The 24848-nt window shown below is 47.5% G+C and overlaps 1 protein-coding gene across 3 annotated transcripts; it reads left to right on the plus strand.

The window, feature by feature from the left end:
* Positions 1-2609: 2609 nt before the first annotated feature.
* Positions 2610-21629, plus strand: LOC120745045. Of its 3 annotated transcripts, none has more exons than XM_040049651.1 (5): positions 2610-4333; positions 7492-11522; positions 12868-12991; positions 14806-15678; positions 16527-21629. In XM_040049651.1, the coding sequence occupies exons 2-5, from the start codon at positions 8099-8101 to the stop codon at positions 17098-17100; spliced, it is 4995 nt and encodes a 1664-aa protein (XP_039905585.1). In that variant the 5' UTR covers positions 2610-4333; positions 7492-8098; the 3' UTR covers positions 17101-21629. The 3 variants fall into 3 exon arrangements, with proteins under 3 accessions (XP_039905585.1, XP_039905587.1, XP_039905588.1); XM_040049653.1 differs by lacking the exon at positions 2610-4333 and adding an exon at positions 4345-4538; XM_040049654.1 differs by lacking the exon at positions 2610-4333 and adding an exon at positions 6427-7375.
* Positions 21630-24848: the final 3219 nt, after the last annotated feature.

Genomic DNA, 24848 nt, shown 5'->3' on the forward strand with positions numbered 1-24848 from the left:
GATTAATGCTGCAGAGAAGATCCCTGATTGGAGCATCGAACGAAGCATGTGAGGGTCTTCATGTGCATAAATTACTGCACATGCATTTCTGAGAACACCTCCTGTTCATCGAAGCTTGGACGTGCCATATATCATAATGAATAATGGATGTAATGTGATATATTTTGTAAGACATCCGTGCTGGCTCTTTGCTGTGACTGGCTGTTCTCACAGTGAAAGCATGATTGTAGTATATGTGTCAGTTACAGGCCACCATATGCTGCCCCAGAGGCCTGCTGGGATGAGTCTGAATAGATTTCGAACCTAGTCTTTTATCTGCGTTCTGTTTCAGCTGAAATGGCAGCCAAGCGTTTGATTTAGGTGATTCATTTGTTTACTGGGAGCCGGCTGCAGGATTTGACGGCGTTTCAACATTTTCTACAGATGACGTGGAAGGAGTGAAAGAGTGAGAGGATCAGCTGTTTGTACAGCATGAGGTTTTTGTTCCAGACGGAGAAAGACGTGACTGACAGAGCGAATAAAGCACCGCTGGAATATGTAACATGACAAAGACTGTATCTAAAAGGTGCGTGCTGCTGTCTTTGGTTTCTGGAGCCTGATTTTTAAGATTCAGAGGTCGTGTTTTGGATGCTGCCGTGTTGTTTTTGTGTTTCAGGAAATGGCCATATTTGGATGTGAGGGTGGAGTTATCAGCTAATGCTCCCTGCTACTGCTGCCCTCACAGTTCCTCAGTTATGACTTTAGGGGGACTGACAACTTCACGTAAAGGTGTAGATCTGAATATAGAGAAGCACTAAGCTCCTCGCACTTTGTGCCGGGGCTTCATGCTCACAGATGTTCCTCTTATGAAGCCCAGCTGTGCGGTGTGCACACAGATTTACAGGCTGCTCTCACACAGACGAATGTTTCTGTCCATCTTGTCTCAGCAGACACGCAGAGTCAACACCGCTCGAGCTCACATTGCAAGCCAGCATAATAATAAAGACGAGTGTGAGTCAGTCTGTGTGTCAATCACACGAGCGTCACAGAGACGACTGGCCCAGTTTTAATGAAATACGTTTTTAGAAAAGATTTTCCCTCCAGAGAATAAATGAAATCATTCTAATGCATGTTAACTGCTGCCTCAGTGTTCGACTGTGCAGTGAGGGCTCCTGCTGGCTTTCAGAACCATCCACTGGCTAAATACTAAGTGAGCCTAAATAGCCTTGCTGCAGTAATGGATTCGGGAAAGTACTCCATCCATCCATCCATGCAGGGATGCTCAGGCCTCCGTCTCCCCACCCACTTCCTCCAGCTCTTCTAAAGGGGCAGTGAGGAGTTTTCAGCCAATATGGACACGAGGCATCAAGGAGACACCTGAACCTCCTTAGCTGGCTCCTTTGAGGAGTAGCGGTCTACTCTGAGCCCCTCCTCACGTTGAGACCAGAGGAAGCTTTTTGATCTTCTGATTGGCTCCCCCCTCACACAGCCAGAGTTGTGTGCTTCGGGTTACATGATCCTAACAGGTGAAGAGTGTATATTCCTCAACCAGATGGTGAGTGATTGTTGGGTAGTATCAGTGGCACCAAAAACCTCCTTTGTGATGGTTTGGTGGCCCACAGTCAGTGTGGCAGACACTGACTTATCTGAAAACATTTGCTAATAACAGCCGAGCAGTCATGAAACTGTTTTCCATGAAAAATGACAAAAACCATCTTCAGAGTAAAAGTTCTTACCTGACTGAAACAGCAAACTTCAAAAGAAACTTTTAAAAAAAGTTTTTAACTTTTACATATTTTGTTACGCAGCGGTCACTATAATGTGGTTCACCTTTCACTGTTTCGCAGATTTTTTTTTTGCAATTTGGTAGTGGTGCAGCGGATCGCGGTTGATCCGTAATCCGAACCGATCCCACTCCACGGTTCGGTACGCACGTGACCCGAGGATTCGAAAAAGAAGAAAAAAAAGTATGTGTATGGTGGCGTGGTGGGTCTGTCAAGCGATAGTTCTGGCCAGCGCTAGCGGTCCAAGTGCAGGAGCAGAGGAGTTTGCGCTATTTAAGCAGCCCTTTGCTGCCCAGTCCGACCGGCTAAAGCTATTACAGAAGCTGTTGGGGTGTTTAGCTGCAGACGGGAGGCCGTATTCTGTTGTGCAAAACAAGGGGTTTAAACTGTGATGAATGTGCTTGAGCCACGCTATGATATGTCGTTTGCGTCCACTTTAGTGGCAAGATCGTTCCAAGCATGTATGAGCAGGAAAAGTTTAAAGTTATGGCTGTACTGTCCCAGGCATCTTCTGTTGCTCTAACTACTACAAATGGGTGGAGCTGTCACGGTCAACGGAAAGCTACGTGACCGTGACAGCTCATTGTATCACAGCGGAGTGCGATATAATGACCGGTGTGTATTATTGTAGGGTCTACCTTACAATATAAAGCACCTTGAGGCGACTGCTGCTGTGATTTGGTTCTTTATAAATAAAATTGAATTGAATTGATGATGTTTGGATGCTGATCCAAAAACTGATCCGAACCGTGATGTTTTTGATCCGTTGCACCACTACAATTTAGCATGGTTTTTTTTTTTTGTTGTTGTTGTTGTTTTTTACAGCACATTGTGTTCTGCGTCCTGATTGGCTGTAGACCATGGTCAATCAATCTCGTGCCGTGTTTCTGGACATGCTAAAGGAAGGTAGAAGTTACCGTCCATGCAAACTACAGAGACCTCTGGTTTTAGCCAATGATTTCACAGCAAACTCCAGCAACCACTCACCAACCAGTCGCCAACCAGTCAGGGAATAATTATGTTTCCCTGGTAACCGATGGTTCAAACCTCTATAGGCCTGCGTGATGACCATATTAACGACACGCCCCTTCTATGACATCATACAGATGGAAGCAATGTTCCCTCTAAGCTGAGCGCGTGAGCAATCGCACACTGCTGACACGGTCAATCATCCAGCCTGAATTGGAATTAAAGTAAATACATGTATTTATTTTATTTTGCTGATTTTCTGTGCGGGGAGACTGTGTCAGCGGTGCTCACGTGCTCAGCTTCGAGGGAACAGTGGATGGAAGAGTCAAAACTCCCGCTTGCACTCGCAGCAATTTCATTATTTGAAATTATCCACGTCTAATATGAACATCCAGCAGAGCAGCTTCCTGGGAGGAAAAGCTTTTACTAAAGTGGACTGTGGAGCCTTGGCAGTGGTTTTAAAGTGTGACTGCGGCGCGTTTCTGATCTTATGAGCTCACTTGTCAATCAAAGCGCGTGGGCAGCACGCTGACATTTTCTTCTTTAGTGGAGGAAATTTGTGTTGCTGTGGGTGGCTCTTTTCCATTTATTAATGTGTGTTATTTAATTTTTATTTTGCCCAAACATGGTGAACATTTCCTGTTCTATTCATTCAGCATAAAATGGAACCAAACAGAGCGCGTACCTGTCGTAGCACACAGGTGCAGGCGTGCATTATGTCTCCTGGTGGTAAAAAATAAACCCATCCACAGCAGTTTATGGTCAAACGCTGCCGCTGATGACGATGCTTTTAAATTGCAGTGTACAGTAATGTGCGTACCCATTGTTGCTGTTTCTTTGTGTGTCGCTCTTACTCTCCCTGCCGCCTCCACACCGATGCGTGTTGTTGCATTAACGCGGAGGTGAAGAGTGGGAGGTAGAGGGCAAACTGAGAGGGCTACAAGAGGGATGGAGCGAGCCAGGGAAGAAAGAGAGTGTGGGAGTCCGAAGCATAGATACAGAACAGATAGATAGATAGATCTATCTGACTGTCCTTCTTTCTCCTTCGTTGCCTCATTTCTAAAACGTATAATGACGATGATTTCCCACGGGTAACCCACTCAGGTCAAACTAAATCTAGAAGGTAATGAGAGAAGGGGAGAGATAAAGAGTGATGATGAACGAGGGATGAGATGGAAAGGAAAGAGAGGCAGATGGAGAGGAGAAGTTGGTCTCTTTGCAGCTCCAAAGCTCGTAAAGCCCCGAAGCTGTGTGGAGTGCAAACGGGAGGGAGGGAGGCTGAGTCGAGGAGAAGAAAAGCTCGAAGGGAGAGAGAGTGAAAGGGAGAGGAGGAGGAGGAGGAGGAGGAGGAGGGTTTGCGTTGGTGTGTTGGCTGGCAGAGAGAGCGCTTGTCAAAAAAACCTTCCACTGACAGAAGGCATGATTCACAGCAGAGAGAGAGAGAAACAGCAGAGATAAAGAGAGAGAGAGCGGCGACAGGGCAGAGATGCCAGTTAAGAAAAACAAACGAGGATGCTGATTTGAAGCGGGATGACAGCACGCCAGCAGGATGGGACTGAGATCGACGGAGTGGATTGACTGACTGTGACCACGCTGATAAGGTTTTGGCTTTTCTATTGATTGGTTTGGAAAATAGAGCAGGTGGCGGTGGCAGCGATGAAAGAGAGCAGGAGAGGGAGAGGATGCTTGAGAACGAAGGCTGAAAGAGCTAGAGAGACCTGGAATTATTCTCAACTATCAATAGGCTTCTTTGACGGCTGATGGAAATTAGACAGCTCCGAGTGCTCACCGCCGCGCTGGAGACGGGTATGAGTGCGAGGACTGTGAAAAGCTTTCTGAAGATGTTCAGAACACGAGTCAATCAGTTCTCTTCATGTGGAGATGACAAGTTCTCCACATTCAGTTTGTGAATCTGTAAATTGTGATTTGAACTTTTTTCGTCTGCTGTGGTTCTGAGGTTAGCACATCTCTCAGTTTGTGTGCTGGATGTCAACATTTCAACAGCCTTTTGCAGAAAATAAATTAGCTTCTTGTACGTTTACTGGTACAGTTTGTCCCCGGGACTGTACCCTCTCAGGTAACAGAGTCTTAATTTAACAAGGTGCAAAATTGGGTGCAGGAGGAGCTGTTCGTTTATTTTATGTAATTTTATTTTCATTCATCATCCACTTGGATGAGGGCCCGGTGGCGCCAGTGTCCGGCAGCCTCTCCTCTGTCGGTGCGCCCCAGGGTGGCTGTGGCTACAATGTAGCTGCCATCACCAGTGTGTGAATGTGTGTTTGAATGTGTGTTTGAATGGGTGGGTGACTGGATGTGTAAAGTGCTTTCGGGTCCTTAGGGACTAGTAAAGCACTATACAAATACAGGCTTAAAGCAGGCACCTTATACTGCTTACTAAGACACATTTGCCCTTTTGGCCCCTTGCAGGGCAGACATCGTTACCCTGAGTTTTAATAATTAGACCTGAACTCAATACGTCCTGTTTGTGAAAGTCTATGAGGTGATAAAGAATGCTATGTGATGGACCACTTTAGTGCATTAAACCTTACACCAAAAATGGAAAATCAGCTCTGAAATTAAAATGGATAATTTGCAGGAATATTGAGGCCATTTTAAACTTATTTTCATCGAGCATTAAAGCAGCTGGTGCTGCATTAACATCAGTGTCCTGAAAGGACGTCTCACCTTTTAGGCTGTAAGAACTATACCTGTGTAAAATGTCCAAAGAGTTTAGCTAAACAGCCTTTTTGTAATAGCACCAGCAATTGGCCAGGATGATGTTAGCACCTCTGTAATTGTGGATGTTGGTGCCGGTGAGTGTGCTAATGAGCCGGGTTTAAATATGCAACTCTCAGCTGTGACGCACGAGGTCAGGACTCGAGTCCCAAGCTTGCTTTTAGGCTCGACTTTCTTTATGTTACATTTGCTTCAGGCACGAAAAGCAGTGTCCAGAATGTTTAGGTAAAAAGCACTTGCTTAGGCTGAGGCACCAAAAATATTTGACTCCGTCTAGACTGAAAGTACTCGGTTACATGTAGACTAAAAACATACTCAGCTATGTTTAGGCTCAAGACGTAGCTATGGTTAGCTAAACATAACTTTCATACTAGAGCAATAGTACTCATGTGAAGACAACAAAAGTACTTCATTAGGTTCAAGCTCCAAAAGTACTCGGTCGTATTTAGGCTAAAAAAAAATACTGGCTTAGCTTTAGGCCAGAAAGTACTTGGTTAGTTTTAGGCTAATAATACTCCTGGTTTAAGTACCACGAGTATGCGGTTACCTTTAGGCTCAATTATACTAAGTTAGCTTCATACTTGGTTATGTTTAAGATCAAAAAGTACTCAGTTATGTTTAGGCTGAAAAGTACCAGGTTAGCTTTAGACTAGGAGCTTTTTGTTTAAGCCCAACAATTGAATGATTTTCTAACCTAACGAGATGATGAGTTATCTCAGCTTTGGTTAGGATTGTAAATGGTAAATGGCCTGTATTTATATAGCGCTTTACTAGTCCCTAAGGACCCCAAAGCACTTTACATATCCAGTCATCCACCCATTCACACACTGGTGATGACAAGCTACATTGTAGCCACAGCCACCCTGGGGCGCACTGACAGAGGCGAGGCTGCCGGACACTGGCGCCACTGGGCCCTCTGACCACCACCAGTAGGCAACGGGTGAAGTGTCTTGCCCAAGGACACAACGATCGAGACTGTCCAAGCCGGGGCTCAAACCGGCAACCTTCCGATTACAAGGCGAACTCCCGACTCTTGAGCCACGATCGCCCCCAGGATTAAACTACAAAAAGTACTTTGTTATCCTCAGGAAAAAAACCTAATCTACTAGAGTAAAAGTACACAAATAGGTACAGGAGCCAAAAGTACCTGGTTGTATTTAGACAGGGTACAGGGTTAGTGTTAGACCCTTGGTCAGGTTTAAGCTCCAGCAGTGACCTATATTTTCAAACTTAATTGAATCACCTCAGCTTAGTTTGAATTATCTCAGTTTTGAGGGGAGTCATTGAAATGACTGCTCACAACAGTAAAAGATGGCGCTGACTGACACATGACAGGAAGTTACATAGATTTCCATCCATCTTCTTCCACCTGAGCATTTTCCATCTGTCACAGGCTGGAGGTGGAATACACTTTGGACTGGTTGCCAGTCTGTTGCAGGACTTTAGCAGGTTACCTATCCAACCAAATCCTGGAACGTCCACTGGCTGCCACCTGTCAGCCACTAAGTGATGCAGGACGAGTGAATTTCTTTATATGTGGACAGGGTTTCATTTCTGCAGCACTCTGTAGGCTGGAGGACATGGTTCACTATGTTCTGGACAGCACACTGCTCCCCTGAGTTTGTCAAATGCTCTGCAGGCACTGTCAGAGGAAAGTTTTAGAGAAACGCTCTCAGTTTACGATTAAACTTGAAATCGAATTCAGACTTTAACTTCCTGAGAGTGGTCACGCTCCAGCATCAACACAAGCTAAATGCATCTTTCCGTAGAGGTTCCCTGCAAAGTAAAGGCCATATCCAGGCTAGTCTCAAGCCCAGTTAGGGTCATTTTTCTCTCAGGACTGTGTCCAGCACCACCAATGAAGGAATTTCTATTGTCAACTAACCTGAATGAGAGTCCCTGTAATTGTGTGTTCATTGCTATTATTACCTAATATCCTGCTCACTGACTTTGATACATACGGAGAGACTTTTTCAGGCTCTTTTCCATGCAAATTATTTTTATTTGCTTTCTCTCTCCACAGCCAGACGAAGCTAATCATCGAGTACGGCCAGAATGAGACGAGAGGCTTTGACTGGATTCAGTCGTCCATCCACCGTCGCTCTGTCTGACGGACTGCCGGTGTGCTGGATGAAGATTTAATTGGCTGCGAACAAACACAGAACAATAAACAGCCAGAATAAATACAAATGCAGGCACATCGGGGGGAGAGTGGGAGAGAAGATGAGCTAAAAACAGCAACTGTGTGGACATAAAAACTGGACCCGTTTCATCTTTTCTTGCCGTTTTCCGAAAGCTGTTTGGAATATTTCGGATTCCTCATGTTGTTTGCACCGTTGTTATGTCATGGATTATTTGACATGACGGCCACTTTTTTGCAGGAGTGTCATACTTTGATCATCAGAGATGCTCCTGACTTCTCATTAAAACAGAGAGAACACACGTCAGGAACATGTTTTTGAATGTGACGTTTTATTCTGGCATGGCCGTCTCAAACCCAGCTGCCATGCGTCCTTCACTGCCTGAATTTTTCTTTTAGATTTAGTCAAATTAACGACTTCACAATTCGCTCTTCAAGCTTCACCCGTGACTCCCACCAACCCCTCCCACCCTCAGCCATCCAACCAATCATGGGCAAGCCTCTCAGCCGTCCCGGGTGTTTCAGGAAAAGCTCTTGCTGCCTGGAGAAACATGGAATTGGGGATGGTGGAGTGGGAGGGCGAGATGGGGGGATGGAGGGGGGATACGGGGATGGCTACGTACCCCAGCGATCCATTTATGACACCATGTGCATCAATCAGCAGATTGACAGCCATCACCACCACCACCCTGGAGGGTCCATACGGCGAGACGGTTGCGGCGAGGGCAGTTTTAGCTACTCTACGAGTGGCTCGCTCCGAGTCAGCAGAGCGCCCCCCGACATGTTTGACTCGCAGCCACGGTCTTTAACGCCAAACCCCTCCTTTGTTCGGCGCTTGGACGAGCGAGCCATCTATGATTCGCTGAAGCTCGGCGGTCAGGACGGAGATGACGGTGGCTGTCATTCGCCGGGGCGGTTCACCCGATCGGTTTCTCCCTCTGTGTCTTCATTCTCAGCTCCGGGTGTGTCCTCCTCCTCCTCAAAGAAACACCACCATCACCACCACCATCACCATGGAGACAGCACAAAGAGCCGAGATGGTCGACATTCCTGGAAAGTCCTGACGCCTCCGAAGCACCTGGAGTGTCTGGAGCTGACTACATCTGAAATGATGGACAGAGGAGGTGGATATCTAAACCCGGGGCACTACCCTCCAGCTGGGGGGCAGTCCTCCTCTCTCACCTCCCCCCTCATTTCTCCCTTCTCTGGCTCCCCTCTCTCCTCGGGCTACCACACTCCGGTGTTCTTCTCCCCCGCCAAACCTCGACCCAGTCAGACTCAGAGTTTACGCTGTTCACCTCCCCACGTGATCCAGCCCAGGCATTACTCCCAAACCCAGAGCCTCAGGCTGTCACCCCCCCAAGAGCTGAGGAGATCCCCTTACCGCTCCCCGCTGGTCCAACTGTCTGCTCACGACCTGGAGCAGGACCTCAGGGATCGAGGAGGAGGAGGAGGAGGGGGAGGAGGAGGATGGGGACGCAGCGAGCGAGAAAGGGAGTGGGAGAGGGAGAGAGAGAGGGAGATGGAGCGAGGGTGGGCTCAGCGAGAATGGGAGAGAGAGAGGGAGAGGGGAAGGCTGGAGAGGGAGCGAGCACGGGAACGGGAGAGGAGGGAAACATCTTTCGCGACCTTCGGGTATGGCCGACCAGTTCCTCTGCGTTCGGACAGAGACTCTGTGTTTCTGGAGTCCGAACAGGGTCTCGACACAACGCCATTACTGCTCCCCCAGCCCTCTCCTTCACCCTCGCCCAGCGCTGCCCCAAGAATGGGCACTGGGGCGGTGGGTAGGAACAGAGCTGGGTCAAAGGTCGGCCCTGAAGGTGTGGGAGGGGTCATGGTTTCCAAATACGACAATGGAAGCGTGGGTTTGGTGTTGGTTGATAGTAAATCTGGGTGTGGGCCAAGGTTAGTGAGCGAGGTTGGGGGTGGAAATGTGATGGAGGCTGAAATGAGGGCAGGAATACAAGAACACCATCGTGCTGAGAGCTGGAGCAAGTATGACAATGGATCCAGGCCCAGCGTTAAAAACGAAACGAGGATGGGCTCCCAGGTAAAAACAAGACCAGGGGGGCGGGATTTGGAAGGAAAAGTGCAGTCTGGGGTGGGGAGGGAAAATATGGCTCCATCTGCAAACAAGGAGGTACACAGGGCAGGGTCATCAAAGAGTGGAGAAAGATCAGGAAGGGCTGTAGCGAAACCAGAACCAATCGCTGAAGCTACACCCTCAAATGTGACTGAGAGCAGGGATGAGCCTGGAGGTAGAGCAGATCCTGCAGCTGGATCTGGTCCAGGGATGAAGCCACAGGGAGGAGCAGAGGTGGAGACTAAGGCAACTTCAAAGAAGGTGGAGAGACAGAGTGAGGCAGAAGCTGAAGTAGCTAAAGTAAATAAGGAAGTTGTTGCCGCAGCGGAGTCCAGGATGGAGGAAAAACCTGAGACCGATGTTACGATTGCTCCTACATCTAAGCCTGAGGCAGCAGTAGAAGGTGGAGCCGGCAGTGAGACAGGAAATAAGACTAACAGTGAGCGCGGGGTTGACACTGAAGCCAACAGCCCCAAGACCGCAGACAAGGGTCCTACCTGTGCTGCGGCCGAAGATAAAACCGAGCTTCCTGCTGCAGATCAACCTGAGAAAAAGACTTTCAACATTGATAAAACTGAATCCAGCCACGTGGAGAAAAGTTCACGATCCAAGAAGTCCAAATCCTCCAAGTCCAGCTCCAGGACTCGACCAGGCACTGCCACGGGGCTGCGGCCAGGTGTGGTCAGCCCGCGGCAGAGCAGGGCGCTCGGAGACCTCGAATCAACAGGCCCAGCTGAAGGCATCGAGTCCACGTGGCCTCGCCGAATCATCGTGAGAAAGAGGACCGTTCGTCAAGGTGGAGCGCTCCACAATCTCCCCATCCTCCCCCCCCTCCCCTCCGTCCTCTCTGCGCTGGAGAAGAGACGCCCACTCGGCCACCTCCGTGCAGGCCACTTCTCAGAGAACCCTTTATCAAATATAACAAACTCCACCAGTATTGTGGGGCGATGCTCGCTCAAAGAGCCCTCGCATCAGGAGCCGGGGTTGGGGTCCAGTTTGGTGGGCAGGGCTTCGCTGAAGGAGCAGAACTTGGAGCACTGGAGGATCTGCAGAGAGCAGGAGGAGCCAAAGAGATCCAAGAGCAAGGAAATACAAGGGGACAAGACTGAGGAGGAGAGGAAAGGGAATGAAGAGCGGAAAGAAGAGAAAGACAGAAAGGAGGAGAAAGTGGAGATGGACAAAGAGAAGGGTGGGGTGGGGCTGGTGGAGGAAACAAAACAAGAAAGAGCAGAGATGGCAGTCGAATTGAAAGTCCAAGACAAAGCAAACAAGTACAAGGAAGCGACAAAAGGCAGAGATATCGAGATAACTCCTGAAAAAGTGGAGGAGAAAAGTATGAAGATAAGGGATGAAACTGCTGGACAAGGCTTGGAGGAGGAGGAGGAGGAGGTGGTGGTGACATTACAGAAAGAAGAAGGAGAGGTGGAGGGAGGAGGAGGCACACTTGGCGAGGAAGGAGGGGTGGAGAGCTGGGATGCTGTCCTTGAGATGGTCAACACTTTGTGGGATGACGGTTGGGATAAAGGAGGAGCAGGAGGAGGAGCAATAGGCGATGCAGACTCCCTCTCGGGCTCCCTGCAGCGCTGGCCTCTCCTCCGACCCCCCATCGGGTTCGGAGGGTCCCACCCTCCCTCCTCAGCAGCCTCGGAGCTCAGCCTGACGGAGCTGGAAAGGAGAGCCCGGGAGCTGGACTCTGACCTGGAGCACCTCGACCTGTCTCAGCCCCACGATCAGGAATCGTACCCAGCGCTCCTGGAGCCTCAGAGGGAGCGAGCGGACATGTACCAAACTCACCCCGGGCCTCAGAGAGAGAAGGCTGGCCTGTACACAGGTAAACACCGCACACACCTGCAGGAACTCCCACTCGACACACGGACGTTCACGCCGCTTTAGAAATCACACCTGACAAACATGCTGGCAGCCTGAAGCGTTAGATGATGAGTTAGACGATACAAACACAGGAGTCAGTGAAGCTTACTGATGAACACGAGGCAGGCAGGATGAAGGTGAACACCACCTCGTTAGCTGAGAGCTGATTGGGAACAAGACCGGTGGAGACAAAGAAACGTGAGGTCCGAGGAGACGGCAAAAATTTTACCCACATGAGTGGATTTATAGTCCAAACACGGTGGATAAAAGTAATGAAACATCTGTCGTCGCAGTCACACACTGACTTCTTGTTCCAAATTAAAATGAATTTGGCTCCAATAAAACACAAATCAAATCGAGTCTGTCAGCCGGGGTAACATTTTCAGATTTTCTAGGCTGTATTTCTTTATTTCTGTTTACAACAACAGGTGTTTAATCCCTTTAAACGAAGCCCGGAGAAAGATGCGTTTGTGCTCGCTGTTTGCGCTCCGCCGGTGTAATCACGCTGCAGACGCTGAGCAGGTTTTGGATTTCAGTCGCTGTTCTGTATTGTTTGTGACTCAGAGTTTAGCTGTGATGCTGGCTGTGAATTATTGGACCAAAACAGGAGGTGGTGGTGAGCTGGTGCCAGAAGCCTGCTCCTCCAATCGATGTATTTATTCACAGAATTTAGAAGAAACAGCAGCAAAGCATTTAAAAGACATGAAAAGAGTGAAAAGAAGAAACACAAACAAAAGTCAATAATAGAGAAGATCGATCATCTATGAAAACTTTATAAAAGCTTCACAAAAGCCTGTTTATGAAGGAGGTTTTAACAGTTTGCAGTGAGGAGCTCCTGCTGTGGGAGGCAAACCTGAGCCGAGCTGTTTCCCACTGCTGGAGCCCCTGCTGGACCGTAGAGGAACTGCAGGTTCAGGTGTGCAGCCACTTGCAGCAAAGTCGTGTGGATGAATATTCCTGCATGTAAATGTAAAATGTAAAAAGCAGTGATAATTGTTCAGCACGGCAGGGAGTGGTGTTACCTTCCCCCTCGTGGGTGAGGTTGAGTCAGAGCCAGGTGGAGATTTGGAAATGCTTCATGAACTGTAGCAGCAGTGACAGATTCACTGGTCCATAAAGGAAAAATCAGGGCTTTAAAACAGGAGCGTTTCTGCTTGATTGTCATGTGAGCAGTGGCTTTCTTTGCTTAGATCCTTCCAGGAACCAAAGAAAGCCTCAGATACAAAACAGCAGTGAAGAAAAGGCAGGATGCACTGGTTATATCTGTTTCTCTGTTTAAAAAGGTAAATATGTGATGTTCTTTTCAGGGGTGGGCAGCAGGTCCCAGGTCAGCTTGGAGCTCAGTACTACAGCTTCACCGGCTACAGACGCCGACAGACCTTCCGGCTCCTGGTCAACCAAATCTGCCGGGACGTCCACCACTGGCACAAGGTAAGGAATCTAAAAGTGTCACTGCAGGACGCCAGAATCCAGGATCAGCCATGTTTCCACCCCTCAAAGGCCTGTCCTGTGTCTCGTGAACTGAGGACAGATACAGGCGTGTTTGAATGTAATGGGATTACTGACGGGAACAGGAACCAGTGCAGAAACAGCACTGGCAGCTAAATGGGCAGAGCTGTTTCTCTAAACTGGAGACCAAAACGATGCGTCAAGGTGATCAGAAAAACTGATTTCCATGGATGAAAATACGTCATATTGTGATTTCATACTCAGAAACAGGGTGGGTTTAATTACACATCAGGCTGATTTTGAGCCAGAATCACACTACAGTCAAAATGAGCAGGGGGCGACCGTGATTCAGGGGGTTGGGAAGGTTGTCGGTTCAATCTCCAGCCCTGTCTGTCCTGGTCGTTGTGTCCTTGGGCAAGACACTTCACCTACGGCCTACTGGTGATGGCCAGAGGGGCCGATGGCGCGATATGGCAGCCTCGCTTCTGCCCCAGGGCAGCTGTGGCTACAACTGTAGCTGCCTCCACCAGTGTGTGAATGTGAGAGTGACTGAATAGTGGTATTGTAAAGCACTTTGAAGGTCTCGAAAAGCGCTATATAAATGAAATCCATTATTAAAATAATGATGACCGAAGTTACTGCAGCTGTGCAGTGAATCCAGTGATGTCACTGCCTTTGAAATGATCACATGTGAGAAACTGAAATTGAGGAACTGCAGCACAAACAGTGACGTAGTTGTTGCAGGATGGCAGCTGAACTTAAAAAAAGACTCGCTCTTCTAACCAGGATGCAGTCGAGTCCAGTGCGGTACTGCAGAGATGAGCTCTGCTCACTCAGACCGATGCTGATGTTGGCACTCATAAAGACAGCAATATTTGCAAACCTTTGCCAGTCAGACTCAGACTGATTGGAGACACGTTGCCTCCCACAGGTTAAAGGTCTCACTGGGCAACCAGATTGTTGCCAATTGGTCGCCAAGGGTCAAAAAAATCAATGCAATCACTGGGAAACCATCGGTTCTCTCTAGTAACAAGGAGGTTGGCAGATAGCGTCCCGCCAGTGACGTGTGCAGTCGCCTTGCAATCGAAACTGGCTGTCCAACCACTTAATTTAAATCAATGCAGCCACCAATTTTTCCTGGTTATTTTTACGCTCGTGTGACTGAACTGTGAAGAAAGTTTAATACTGGATATTCATATATGATTTCAGATATACACGTCCACACATATACACACATATGTACACTGAGCAATAAAAACATCAGACTGTCTGTTTAATGGACTCGAGCTGCTGTTTTATTCGCTCTTATTAGCTTTTGTGTGACCGTCCCAGAACAGAGCGAGCTGTACCTTGATGAGCTGAATCATCTAAGCTTAAATGTCATCCAACTAAATGATCTCTAATCATATTCTTCAAACTAAGCTTTGAGGGCTGGAGCTGCTGTAACTGTGTTTGTAATCAGCATCATTATGAAATCATTCATATGAAGCTGTTTTATTAGAAACTGATTAAAAACTGCACAGTTAACTTTCCTGTCTCTACCTGATCATTCCTCGTGGCTTACAAATAAAGACACAAACCAAACCGTGTCACAGCCGCAGCAAAATTTAGAAAGTGAATGCATTTGTAGTGATGTGTCCATCACCCGGGATATCTGTGCCGATGTCTTGGGGCTGTGCGGCTAAAACAAATCAATGGCCTTGATCTGAAAAGTGGGTTATCACTTTAAAGGCTTCGGGGGGGCTGAGCACACATGGGGATGCTTCACCGCCTTCTGTCCTTTTCTTCTTTTCCAGCTCTGCTAAAGAGGACAGCTCTCCAGACTCCAACCTGACACTGGAGTCCGACTCAAGCGGCGTTTTCCTCTCCTTATCCAATCAAAGCCAGGAAGAGGCCGGCTCTGACAGTGACCAGCCAATCAGTGGTTCCGACCTGGGCAGCAGCAGCACGTCGCTGGAGAAAGATGGGGACGATGGAGGGTTAAAGGAGTGGGGGAGGGAGGAGAGCGCGGAGCTACAGTGGTGCTACCCGTCACTCCTCAACACGTGCTCGCAAGAAGACATCGAAGGCGAGAGGGAGGAGGCGGGGCGCGGAAACATGGAGGAGGATGAAGAGAGGGGAGAAGGCGAGGACAGAAGGAAAGATGGGAAGATGGGAATGGTTTCAGTCATCAAGAAGCCGTTAGAGCAGAGCATTATTAAGAGCTCCATGGCTCTGAGAAGTGAGGACATGCCCCCCAGGAAAAAAGTCACCCTCATGGGAATAGACTCCCCTCTTCCTCTGTCTCCTTCAAAGCAGCCAATCAAACACTTTCTAGATCCCAACCAGAAGCCAATCAGAACATCAGGGCTGGACTGTGGCGACATAGATCCCTTCGTCCAGTCGGACAGCTTTGTTTACCTTGCTGTGTCTGCAAGACCTGCCTCCAAAGGTGAAGTCACCACGGTGACAGAAGCCCACAACGTGAAAAAGGACAGTATACACCACCACACACACGGCACGAAAACGCACGTGGATCCGCCTAACCCCAACCGGGACACCAAGCCAACACAGCTCGCCCCACAGAAGCCAGAGGAGGGAGATTTCCTGTGCACCGACAGCTTCGTCTACCTGGCAGCTCCAGCCTGCCTCCTGCTGGGCCCTCCAGGAACTACAGCCTACAGCGGCAAGTGAGTATGCACTCGTCTACACTTCACCTCTCAGCTGAAAGAGATGTATTCATTTATAAAAAACATCCATCCATCCATCCATCCATCTGATCATCCATCTATCCGATCATCCATCCATCCATCCATCCGATCATCCATCCATCCAATCATCCATCCATCCATCCATCCGATCATCCATCTATCTGATCATCCATCCATCCATCCATCCATCTGATCATCCATCCATCCATCCATCCATCCATCCGATCATCCATCCATCCAGTCATCCATCCATCCATCCATCCGATCATCCATCCATCCATCCATCCATCCATCCGATCATCCATCCATCCAGTCATCCATCCAGTCATCTGATCATCCATCCATCCATCCATCCGATCATCCATCCATCCAGTTTTGGTTTCTTTTCACTGTCAGCTAATGTCTCAGTGACACTAGAGTAAAAATAGGTTGCCGGCCTCCTTACCACCAGGAGAAACTGGTGGTTGCTCAGTGATTGCATTGAATGTTTGGTGACCAACTGGCGACATTATGTTGCCCGAAGGTAATTCCTTCCCGTGTGAGAGGCAACCTGTCTCCCATCACAATCTGACTCAGACTGACTGCAATCACTCTGAGACAGATTGGTAAAGGCTTGAAATAATCAGTTTGATTTATAATCACACACAGATTACCAACACTCCAATCAATCACTCGCATCAGTCTGAATGAGCCTGCGCTGATGAGCACCAGGTTAAAAGCAGAGCTTTAGTGCTTTTAAAAAGCACAAATGATGAAGATAACAGAGAATGTGTGTGATAGTTAGTCTGATCTCAGGGGTACATCTGGCTTTCTCTTCTGTTTTTTAGGGAGTCCGATTCGGAGAGCTCAGGTTCGGGAGCTGCTGATGTGTCTGTGCTTGGTTGCGGTTCAGTGGCAGGGGACAGCGATTGGGACTCGGACCTGTCCGACTCCGATCCGAGCCGCTCGTCAAGGACCTCCGCCACCGGGAGCAAATCTGGCCGTCCGAAGCGGCTGCCCGCTGAACCCGACTGGGACTTATTCGGAGAAACCACTGAACCCGAAGTGCTGAGCGAGCTCTTCACGGAGCAAGACAGGAACAACAACGGCATAGCAGAGAGAGTTTCCGGGGTTACCACCAGCATGGCAGCAACACCGTCCGTCCCCATGGCAACTCAACCCGCCACTCCACCGTTGAAGAGGATGTCGACCGTGGAGCAGTCATTGACGAAGAAGGTGACGTGGCAGTTTAAACCCGCTCAGAGGTCGGTGTGCACGGGGAGCAAGAAGGACAAAGAGAGGGAGGCGACGTCATCATTGGCGGGAAGGTTTACTGAACTCGGAGGTGGCGAGATGTACAGACCCACCCCTTCATCTTCGTCATCTTCGTCGTCGTCACCATCGTCATCGTCATCCGGCTGAATTCTGAAAGAAAAGCTTGTTTGGAGAAGCTTTTGATGGGCTGAAGAAAGGTAGAGATGACCTTTAGCTCCTGTAGACCTGCAGCTTTTGCCTGTCCGTTCCGAATTCTGTGTCTTGCTGCTGCCGTTGCCTTGGATGACCTTGTAAAGGCTGCGTTGCATTTTCTTCAGTTAGTCAACAAGTTATTGTTATTATCATATATCACTTTAAGTTGGGACGGTCTTCACAGAAACAGCACCATTCCTCTACAGTTTTACTGACTGTCGGTTGTTTCTTTCACTCACACATTCACGTTACATTCACGTCTGTTAAAATAACAGATCCGAATAATTCTGTTGGAGTTTTATTCTGCTGAACGTACTCTGAGGGAGGATCCACCTTCAGACTGATTTCACATCTTATACCATTAGAGCCATGCTGGAATTAAATCACAGTGATCCGTAAAGTGATCTGAGTAGGAGAAAGTGGTTTCTGCTGCTCTCTGATTTTTACGGATGTAAGAGTGTAAACGTGTCGCCTGCTCCCCCACGTCTTTGAAGACGGACTTTTACAAACTGGCTGAGTTTGATCTCTACAGTCTATGGTGTGTTTTATAATCACAGCCAAGTTTACAGTGTATTTAACAGTGTGATAGTATATTTTGAACATGGAGATAATTATTGAGCAAAGTATTAATATATATATATATATGTGAGTGTGTGTGACGAGTGTGAACAACTAATTGAAGGATTTAACAATAGAGTTTAATTTAAATGGTTTATTTATCACTTAGACTGAAATTGTGAATGTTATAAATGAGCAATATGCTTACAGATACATGCTATATCTATGTTTAACGCGCCTTCATTCAAAGGGAGTCAAATACGGCTGTTCTGTCAAACCTGCTGGTGTCTCATTGATACCTGTCAGGTGTTTTTTGGTGAGGGTCAAATTTGAAACAGCTGCCAAATTCACATGTAGAAGCAGGAGAGTTGGCAGTGATCAATAAAATTCTGCCGGCTGGTTTTATCCACCAAATACCGCGGTCATGTTTGGGTTAAAATATGTTTGCAACACGACACACTGAAAGGATGTTTCAGGATACTCGGCACGTTTCATCAAGTGAATCAAGTGGAAAACTTGTGCAGTCAGTGCTTAATGTGCAGTTCCTCTAATGTCCAGCAGGGGCTCCAGCAGTGATAGACTCCCACGTTAAAACTTTACAGCAGAAATAAACACGTTTGCATCCACCCTACACTGGGGGAGAGTGGTTTAGGACCTCACTTGTTTAGATTATTGGGGACGTGGCCTCTTTGACTGACAGGTGGATGGTGACACAGGTTGCTCTAGCTGCTAGCTGTCTGCTAGCTTCACCTGAACTGGACATCTGGACTGTTTTTGTGCTGTTGAAGCTTTTTTTTACGACATCATCCGATCAATAACATGGCTGCTGTGAGGTTACTCTACTAACAGACTGTCCATGAAGGCAGAGCGAGAGTTTGCTGGGATTTTATTATGTTATTTATCATTAGGTATCTGTGTCTGTGCGATGCTCCCAGCCGCAGGTTGCTAACCTCGGTGGCTTCAACTGGCACAGGCTGGAGGGTGGTGCAATTAATGTAGCGCTATTAACAGCTAATGTGTGGCACAGATGGAACATGGAGTGCAGAGATCTCAGCACACAGAGGCTGCAGAGACAGGCAGGGAGCATGTAGTGCTGGGAAATCACTGAATCACCACAAAGATTTATTTATTTACACTCTCTTCTACTGTTTGGGGCTCTTTTAATAAACAGCTACTTCAGCGTGTTTGATTTGGGAGAATCTTACTGTTCCTGACACAACCTCAAAGGGATATGTCTCTCCTCCCACGACTGAACCAGGAAGCTTTGATTCGTTAGGTGAATGTGGAAACACGATGGAGCCACTGTTTTTTCAGCTACATGTGAAAAATGACAATAACATACAGTCGCTAACTCAGGTTGTAGTATAGAAAAGAGTCTAGTTTTTAGGCCCAGCTGGGGCTCCGCTAAAATGCTCAATCTGAGGCTCCACATGGGGGCTTGTTAAACCGACTGTTAGTGCAGTGGTTGGGTCCATCTTTTATATACAGTCTGTGGTTTCTCTAACACCAGCGGTTTGACAGACGCCGTTATTTGACGCCCTGCCAGCGAGAGCGGGCTGGAGTGTTTAAATGTATAATAATGGCTGAGTTTGATTTTTATTTATGCAGCCAGATTTTGATTGTAAATGCAGTCTTAGGCTCATGCAGAGGTTTTATGTGTAACATTTTTAATCATCAGGTAGTTCGGTTTTAAGTGCCATAAACAGCAAGACCACGGCTGAGATGATTGGTCGTCTTTGTCTCACACTGGGTTTATTTCTGCTCAGAGTACAGACTTCTTCTTTTGTAATCCTCCCCCTGCCATCTTTGGCTTTTCTGAGGAGGATAAACATGCTGGAGACGTTTTTCTCCTCGCTCCCCGCCGCCGTTTGTCACCGCTTCAGCTCTGTTTGTGCTGAAAAGCAAAGCAATCCAGGAGATTTCCCTCTGAATCCAAAGCGAAGTGCAGCCAGCGGGGAGGCAGGTGGAGCTGCCAGTCATCCCAGCAGTGGTTCTGCTGTTCAATCATTACATGATGAATGTGGTTATCATTCACTGAGCTAAAAAATGAGACAGGCAGCACCTTCCAAAGACATCGCAGACATGTCAGGTCACTGATGAGAGCGGCTGAAAGTCTGTTTTATGCACGATGTTGCTGATAAAGGTCTGACAGGCTAATCGTCCTTAATCACATTTACTCTTGTTGTTCTTGATGTAAAAGTGAAAATGAGGAACGAGGGCCAGATTTACTAACGGTTCATCACTTTTAGACCTTTTTCTGGTTTTCATGAAGCTGCTGTTGACGAGATACTGTAATAAGGTCTTGGCCCCTCACACAGGGACCAATCAGTGACCCCCAGCAACCTGAGGAAATCAGCTGTAAAGAGGGCGCTGCCCCACAGATGTCTGTGATTGCTGACACGTCTGCAAACACTCACCAACCGCTGCTCAAACTCGCCTTCAGAATAAAAGTTGCATGTTTTGGTTGCCACAGTACAGCAGAGCTTTTACGTTGGAGTCAGATTTTCTCTGGTTGGTGTTTTTCGGGTTGCATCGCCGCTCTACAAACAGGGAAATGGAAAACGTTTGACTCCACATGAGATTTTCTTCTTTTGTGCGGACACTTAACGACTACGGAAATCTGCTGCTCATCCAAATAATCTCATGGAGGTTTCAGGTGCAGCACTGTAAACCTCCAGCAACTTCCAGCAGCCAGTCAGCGACCAAGTCTCTGGGCCTGTGTGACGGAGGCCTGCTGGTGTTATTGAACTTGAATTCAGAGTGTTAAATTTAAGAGTATCAGAGAGCTCAGAGTGTGAAATGTCGTTTTAAGGAGCTCTGACCTGCGTTAGAGAAATGCCTGCAGCTTCTGGCTGCAGGGAGCAGTAACAGTAACCTCACTAACACTCGGATCGGTCAGGAAATGTTTGAGCATCCTTCAGGTCAGCTGTTCGTCAGCTTTTTGAGAGTTCAGGTTTAGATGGTAGAACTGATGTGAATCTGCAGATGCACTGCTTCACTTTTGTCATCGCTTATTTTTGACCTGCTTGGTGCTCGGTTGCTCAGTTGCCCAGTTGCGTTGCCTGTTACTGAACTAAACTGGCTGTGTCTTTGTGTAAATTTGGTGCACTGCTGGTGGATCACCTGCCGAATGCACCTGATTAGTAAATCTGGCCTCAGAGTTGCTCGTGATGTTTGAAATTCTGGATTTTTAGCCTTGCTGGGATAAGATGATGTTTTTTTTGCCATGAGCAGCTTGAAGCGAGCCGCACACAGAAAGGCTTCAGTGACGACGATGATGATGATCTGTGTAAACCGACAGGATTTGGTCGGGCCTTAAACGCACCTGTCAGACTTCCCGGTACATCCACAGAGGATTGGAGTGTTTCATTAACATGGCTCTATTTTTAAAGCTGCAGCTTCTTGTTTGGACTGTCTGAATGTCTTTGAGGTGAATGTTAATCGGGACACAGTTAATGACTGATGAAGGCTTTTACCCCTCATGTTAGACTATTCCTGGATGGGGCTTTTTTTGCACAGCGTCACCCCTAATCCCCGTGAAAGTCATCATTTAACAGGAAAAGCAAAATGAAGCTGTGAGGAGACCCCCTGGGCCCCACTGACCTCCTCTAGCAGGAGAAATGAACGAGTACACCTGTGCAGGGATGAGCCTACCGCCCCCGGGCTTTCCTGTGTCTTTTTCTTTGTGGTGATTTGATCACATTTGTTGCACATAAACACAAATACATGACTGCATCACTGCCATGATTAAGAAAAAACAAAGACTAAAGTTTGGTTTCAGCAGAAAATGAGATAAAATGGGCTGCAGGAAAACTACTCCACACTTTTATTACTTCCAGGCTGGACGACTGTAATTCATTATTATCAGGAAGTCCTAAAAACTCCCTGAAAAGCCTTCAGTTAATCCAAAATGCTGCAGCAAGAGTCCTGACAGGGACTAGAAAGAGAGAGCATATTTCTCCTGTTTTGGCTTCCCTTCATTGGCTTCCTGTTAAATCCAGAATTCAAAATCCTGCTCCTCACATACAAGGTCTTAAATAATCAGGCCCCATCTTAACTTAATGACCTTGTAGTACCATATCACCCTATTAGAGCACTTCGCTCTCGCTCTGCAGGCCTACTTGTTGTTCCTAGATTATTTAAAAGTAGAATGTGAGGCAGAGCCTTCAGTTTTCAGGCCCCTCTTCTGTGGAACCAGCTTCCAGTTTGGATTCGGGAGACAGACACTATCTCTACTTTTAAGATCAGGCTTCAAACTTTCCTTTTTGCTGAAGCATATAGTTAGGGCTGGACCAGGTGACCCTGAATCCTCCCTTAGTTATTAGTTATGCTGCTGATGGTTTGTGATGCGCTCACCGTGTGTTTATGCTGCTGCATTAGCTCTGTCACAAACTTTATTCTGTCTCAGCAGATTCCCTCTCCGATCCTCATTCTGTTGGAAGTTTCTTCCTGTTAAAAGGGAGTTCTTCTTCCCCAGACTCATCGAGTCCTGCTTGTATACTGTAGTAGGGCCTTTCCTTACCATCTAAGTCAGCCTGAGATAAACGTTGTGACATGGTGTTACATGAACAAAAAGCAGCCCTGCTCAGACTGAAGTTGTCTAAAGCTCCGAGCGACAGCGGCAGAGGACATTGTCATGGGAATGATTGCATCTCCAAACTGAGTCTGAATGTTTTTGTCTCCGACAAGCTGCAGCCTTGTTCTCCACCTTCATCCTGTCCTCGGTCTCCTCCACCATTCCCTGATACCATTTTTCACACAGTTTGATTTCAGCTTTTACTGCACAGCAGCACCGTGTCATCATCTGCTCCAGCCGCCGTGACCACTTGCTCTGTAAACATTATATTTAGTCAAAGAGAGCAGAATCTTCCACTGACAGCCGTCACAGACTGTGTCGCTCATTCTCTGTTTCACACGTCTGTGTCTCGTCCTCCTCCACGTCGCCTCGTTTCATTCTGCAGTCCCGCTCGCATTCGCCCTGCAGCTGTCGCTCGGACCTGCAAATTCTAATTACGTGATTATCTTTTCTGTTCAGACAAACGGTGCTCGCTCAGAGCTTTTTAGCTGAGACTCGCTCTTTCCTCCCAAAAAACACACGCGTGTGCGCCAGCGTGCAGCTGCCAGACGATCAGAATCAGCAGTTCTCAGCTGTCACCGTGAAAGTGATGGAGGTATTTGGAGAGGCTTTGTCATAAATCAGTAAAGGAGTGCATGTTTAACTTGAAATCTTTAAATAATCAGATTACCCAAAGCGTTCACATTTTGCTGCTTTAGCCTTTGCGGACGCTGGGACGTCTGTAAAGTCGTGCCTGTTTCATTGATCCGAGGTCTCGTCACACAAAGTGCAATCAGCGGGACTCCTTTCAGAGTCACCTCCTTGTGCACCTCTGGACCACTTCCTGTTTTGATCATCACTGTACGTCTGGTCACTTTGCCTCTGAGCTGCACGCCGCATTCTTTCCACTGACTCAAACTCTTCGTGTGAAAGATGAGGAGGTGGCGTGCGGTGAACGATGGCTGTGCTGATGTTCTTCCATCAGACGCTCTCCTGCAGAGGTGCTGACCCTCAGGGGGCTGTTAGGAAGAATTTTTAAGGTTAAAAATATCCCAGCAGCATGTAGAGACCTACAAGCTCATAAATGACCTCTGCACAGTCTCACTTCACCCTCGTGCTCGGCCTGTGGACTCTTCGCTGTAGAACCGGACATCCTGGGAAAGGTCCAGAGGTGCACACAGAGCTGAGCTTGAAGGAGAGACTGGGTGTATTTAAATAATTGCACCTTCTTTGCTCACTTTGTTTCTAACCCAGCTTCAAATCATGCAAAAGATCTGGGACACATCCCACCCACTTTTCACACCTGAGCAATATATAAACGTGGAGGGGTGGGCCGTGTGCGCTGCTGTGATCCTGGCCCTGTGATTCTATAAAAACGATGAGAAAACGGCTGCAGATCCAGTTTCCCCTGCAGCTCCACAGTCGGGCTTCGGGCAGCTTCTTGGTGATTTGCCGGCAGCTCCAGCTGAGCGGTTCCTTTGAAGCCGACTCTTTCTTCTTGCAGCGATATGACGGGGCATGGTGAAACTATCTGTGTAGTGACCCGCTCTGCATGTTTGTCCTGACCCTGTGTTCAGGCCGAAGACCGAGGCTGTTTATGTGACACTGTTCATTGATTAATTTTTTTTATTTCTGTATTAAACTATTGGCTCTTTGAAGTGTTTCAGCTGAAAACCTGCATCTCACTGGAACATTTTCTAACCTGCTGCTTCACAGTCTGATCGACGAACAAAAGCTCAATAACCGAACGGACGAGTCAGACGAACTTTATCGACCTTTGAATTTCTGTTGCATCAAACTGTGGCAAAACATCTAGTTTCACTGTGATGGATAAAAACCACATCCTCTGCTGACTTTTGTAAAATCAGGCCTGCGTGTAATACTTTGCTGTTCATATCGACACTGCTCACTGGTAAAGCTTAGCGATTAAGACCTGAGACGGATTCTTAGCTGGAAAATGATTTATGTGAAATCTTTTCGTGTGCCATATTCCCAAGCCTTGTTGAAGCGCATTATTGTACAATAAAGACTAAAGTTGATGGTGGCTCTGACTCTGGCCTGGTTATTTGTAGAAGCAGTAGGTCAGAGATCGGACTGCGTGACAACACTGAAGGAAACGTGAACATTTTAGTGAAGTTTCACAGTTAGGAAGGGCTCATTTAGCTACTATGAAATGACAGATTTATGGCCATGAGCCCAGTGTGTGTCCACCTCCTCGGGCAGATGAAATCTTCCTTTACATGATGCTGTCTCAGACCATCAGGACTGAACACAATTCAAAAATAGAACCTTTTCAAATCGTTAGGTGCTGTGGACCAGCCGTGACCTTTAACCTTTTGATTTAAGGCTGGCATGCAGAGGCAGCTGAGTCAGTGCAGAGGTATCCCGAGGTGATCTGCGGGCTTTTATTCAGACAAATGCTTCAGAAGTCTTTAGACAACGTTTCTCTTTTCAGCAGGACGAAAGTCAGAAACATCCGGTCAAAGAAACCGAAGAGCTCCTCAGGGCTGAGAGGTCGATATCCTTCACCAGACTCGGTGTGAAGATCAGACAGCATCACAACAGAGAACTGCAGATAACAGCATCTCTG

This window comes from Simochromis diagramma, unplaced genomic scaffold, assembly GCF_900408965.1.
Source record: "Simochromis diagramma unplaced genomic scaffold, fSimDia1.1 OVJJ01000456.1, whole genome shotgun sequence".
Classification (NCBI taxonomy): Eukaryota; Metazoa; Chordata; class Actinopteri; order Cichliformes; family Cichlidae; genus Simochromis; species Simochromis diagramma.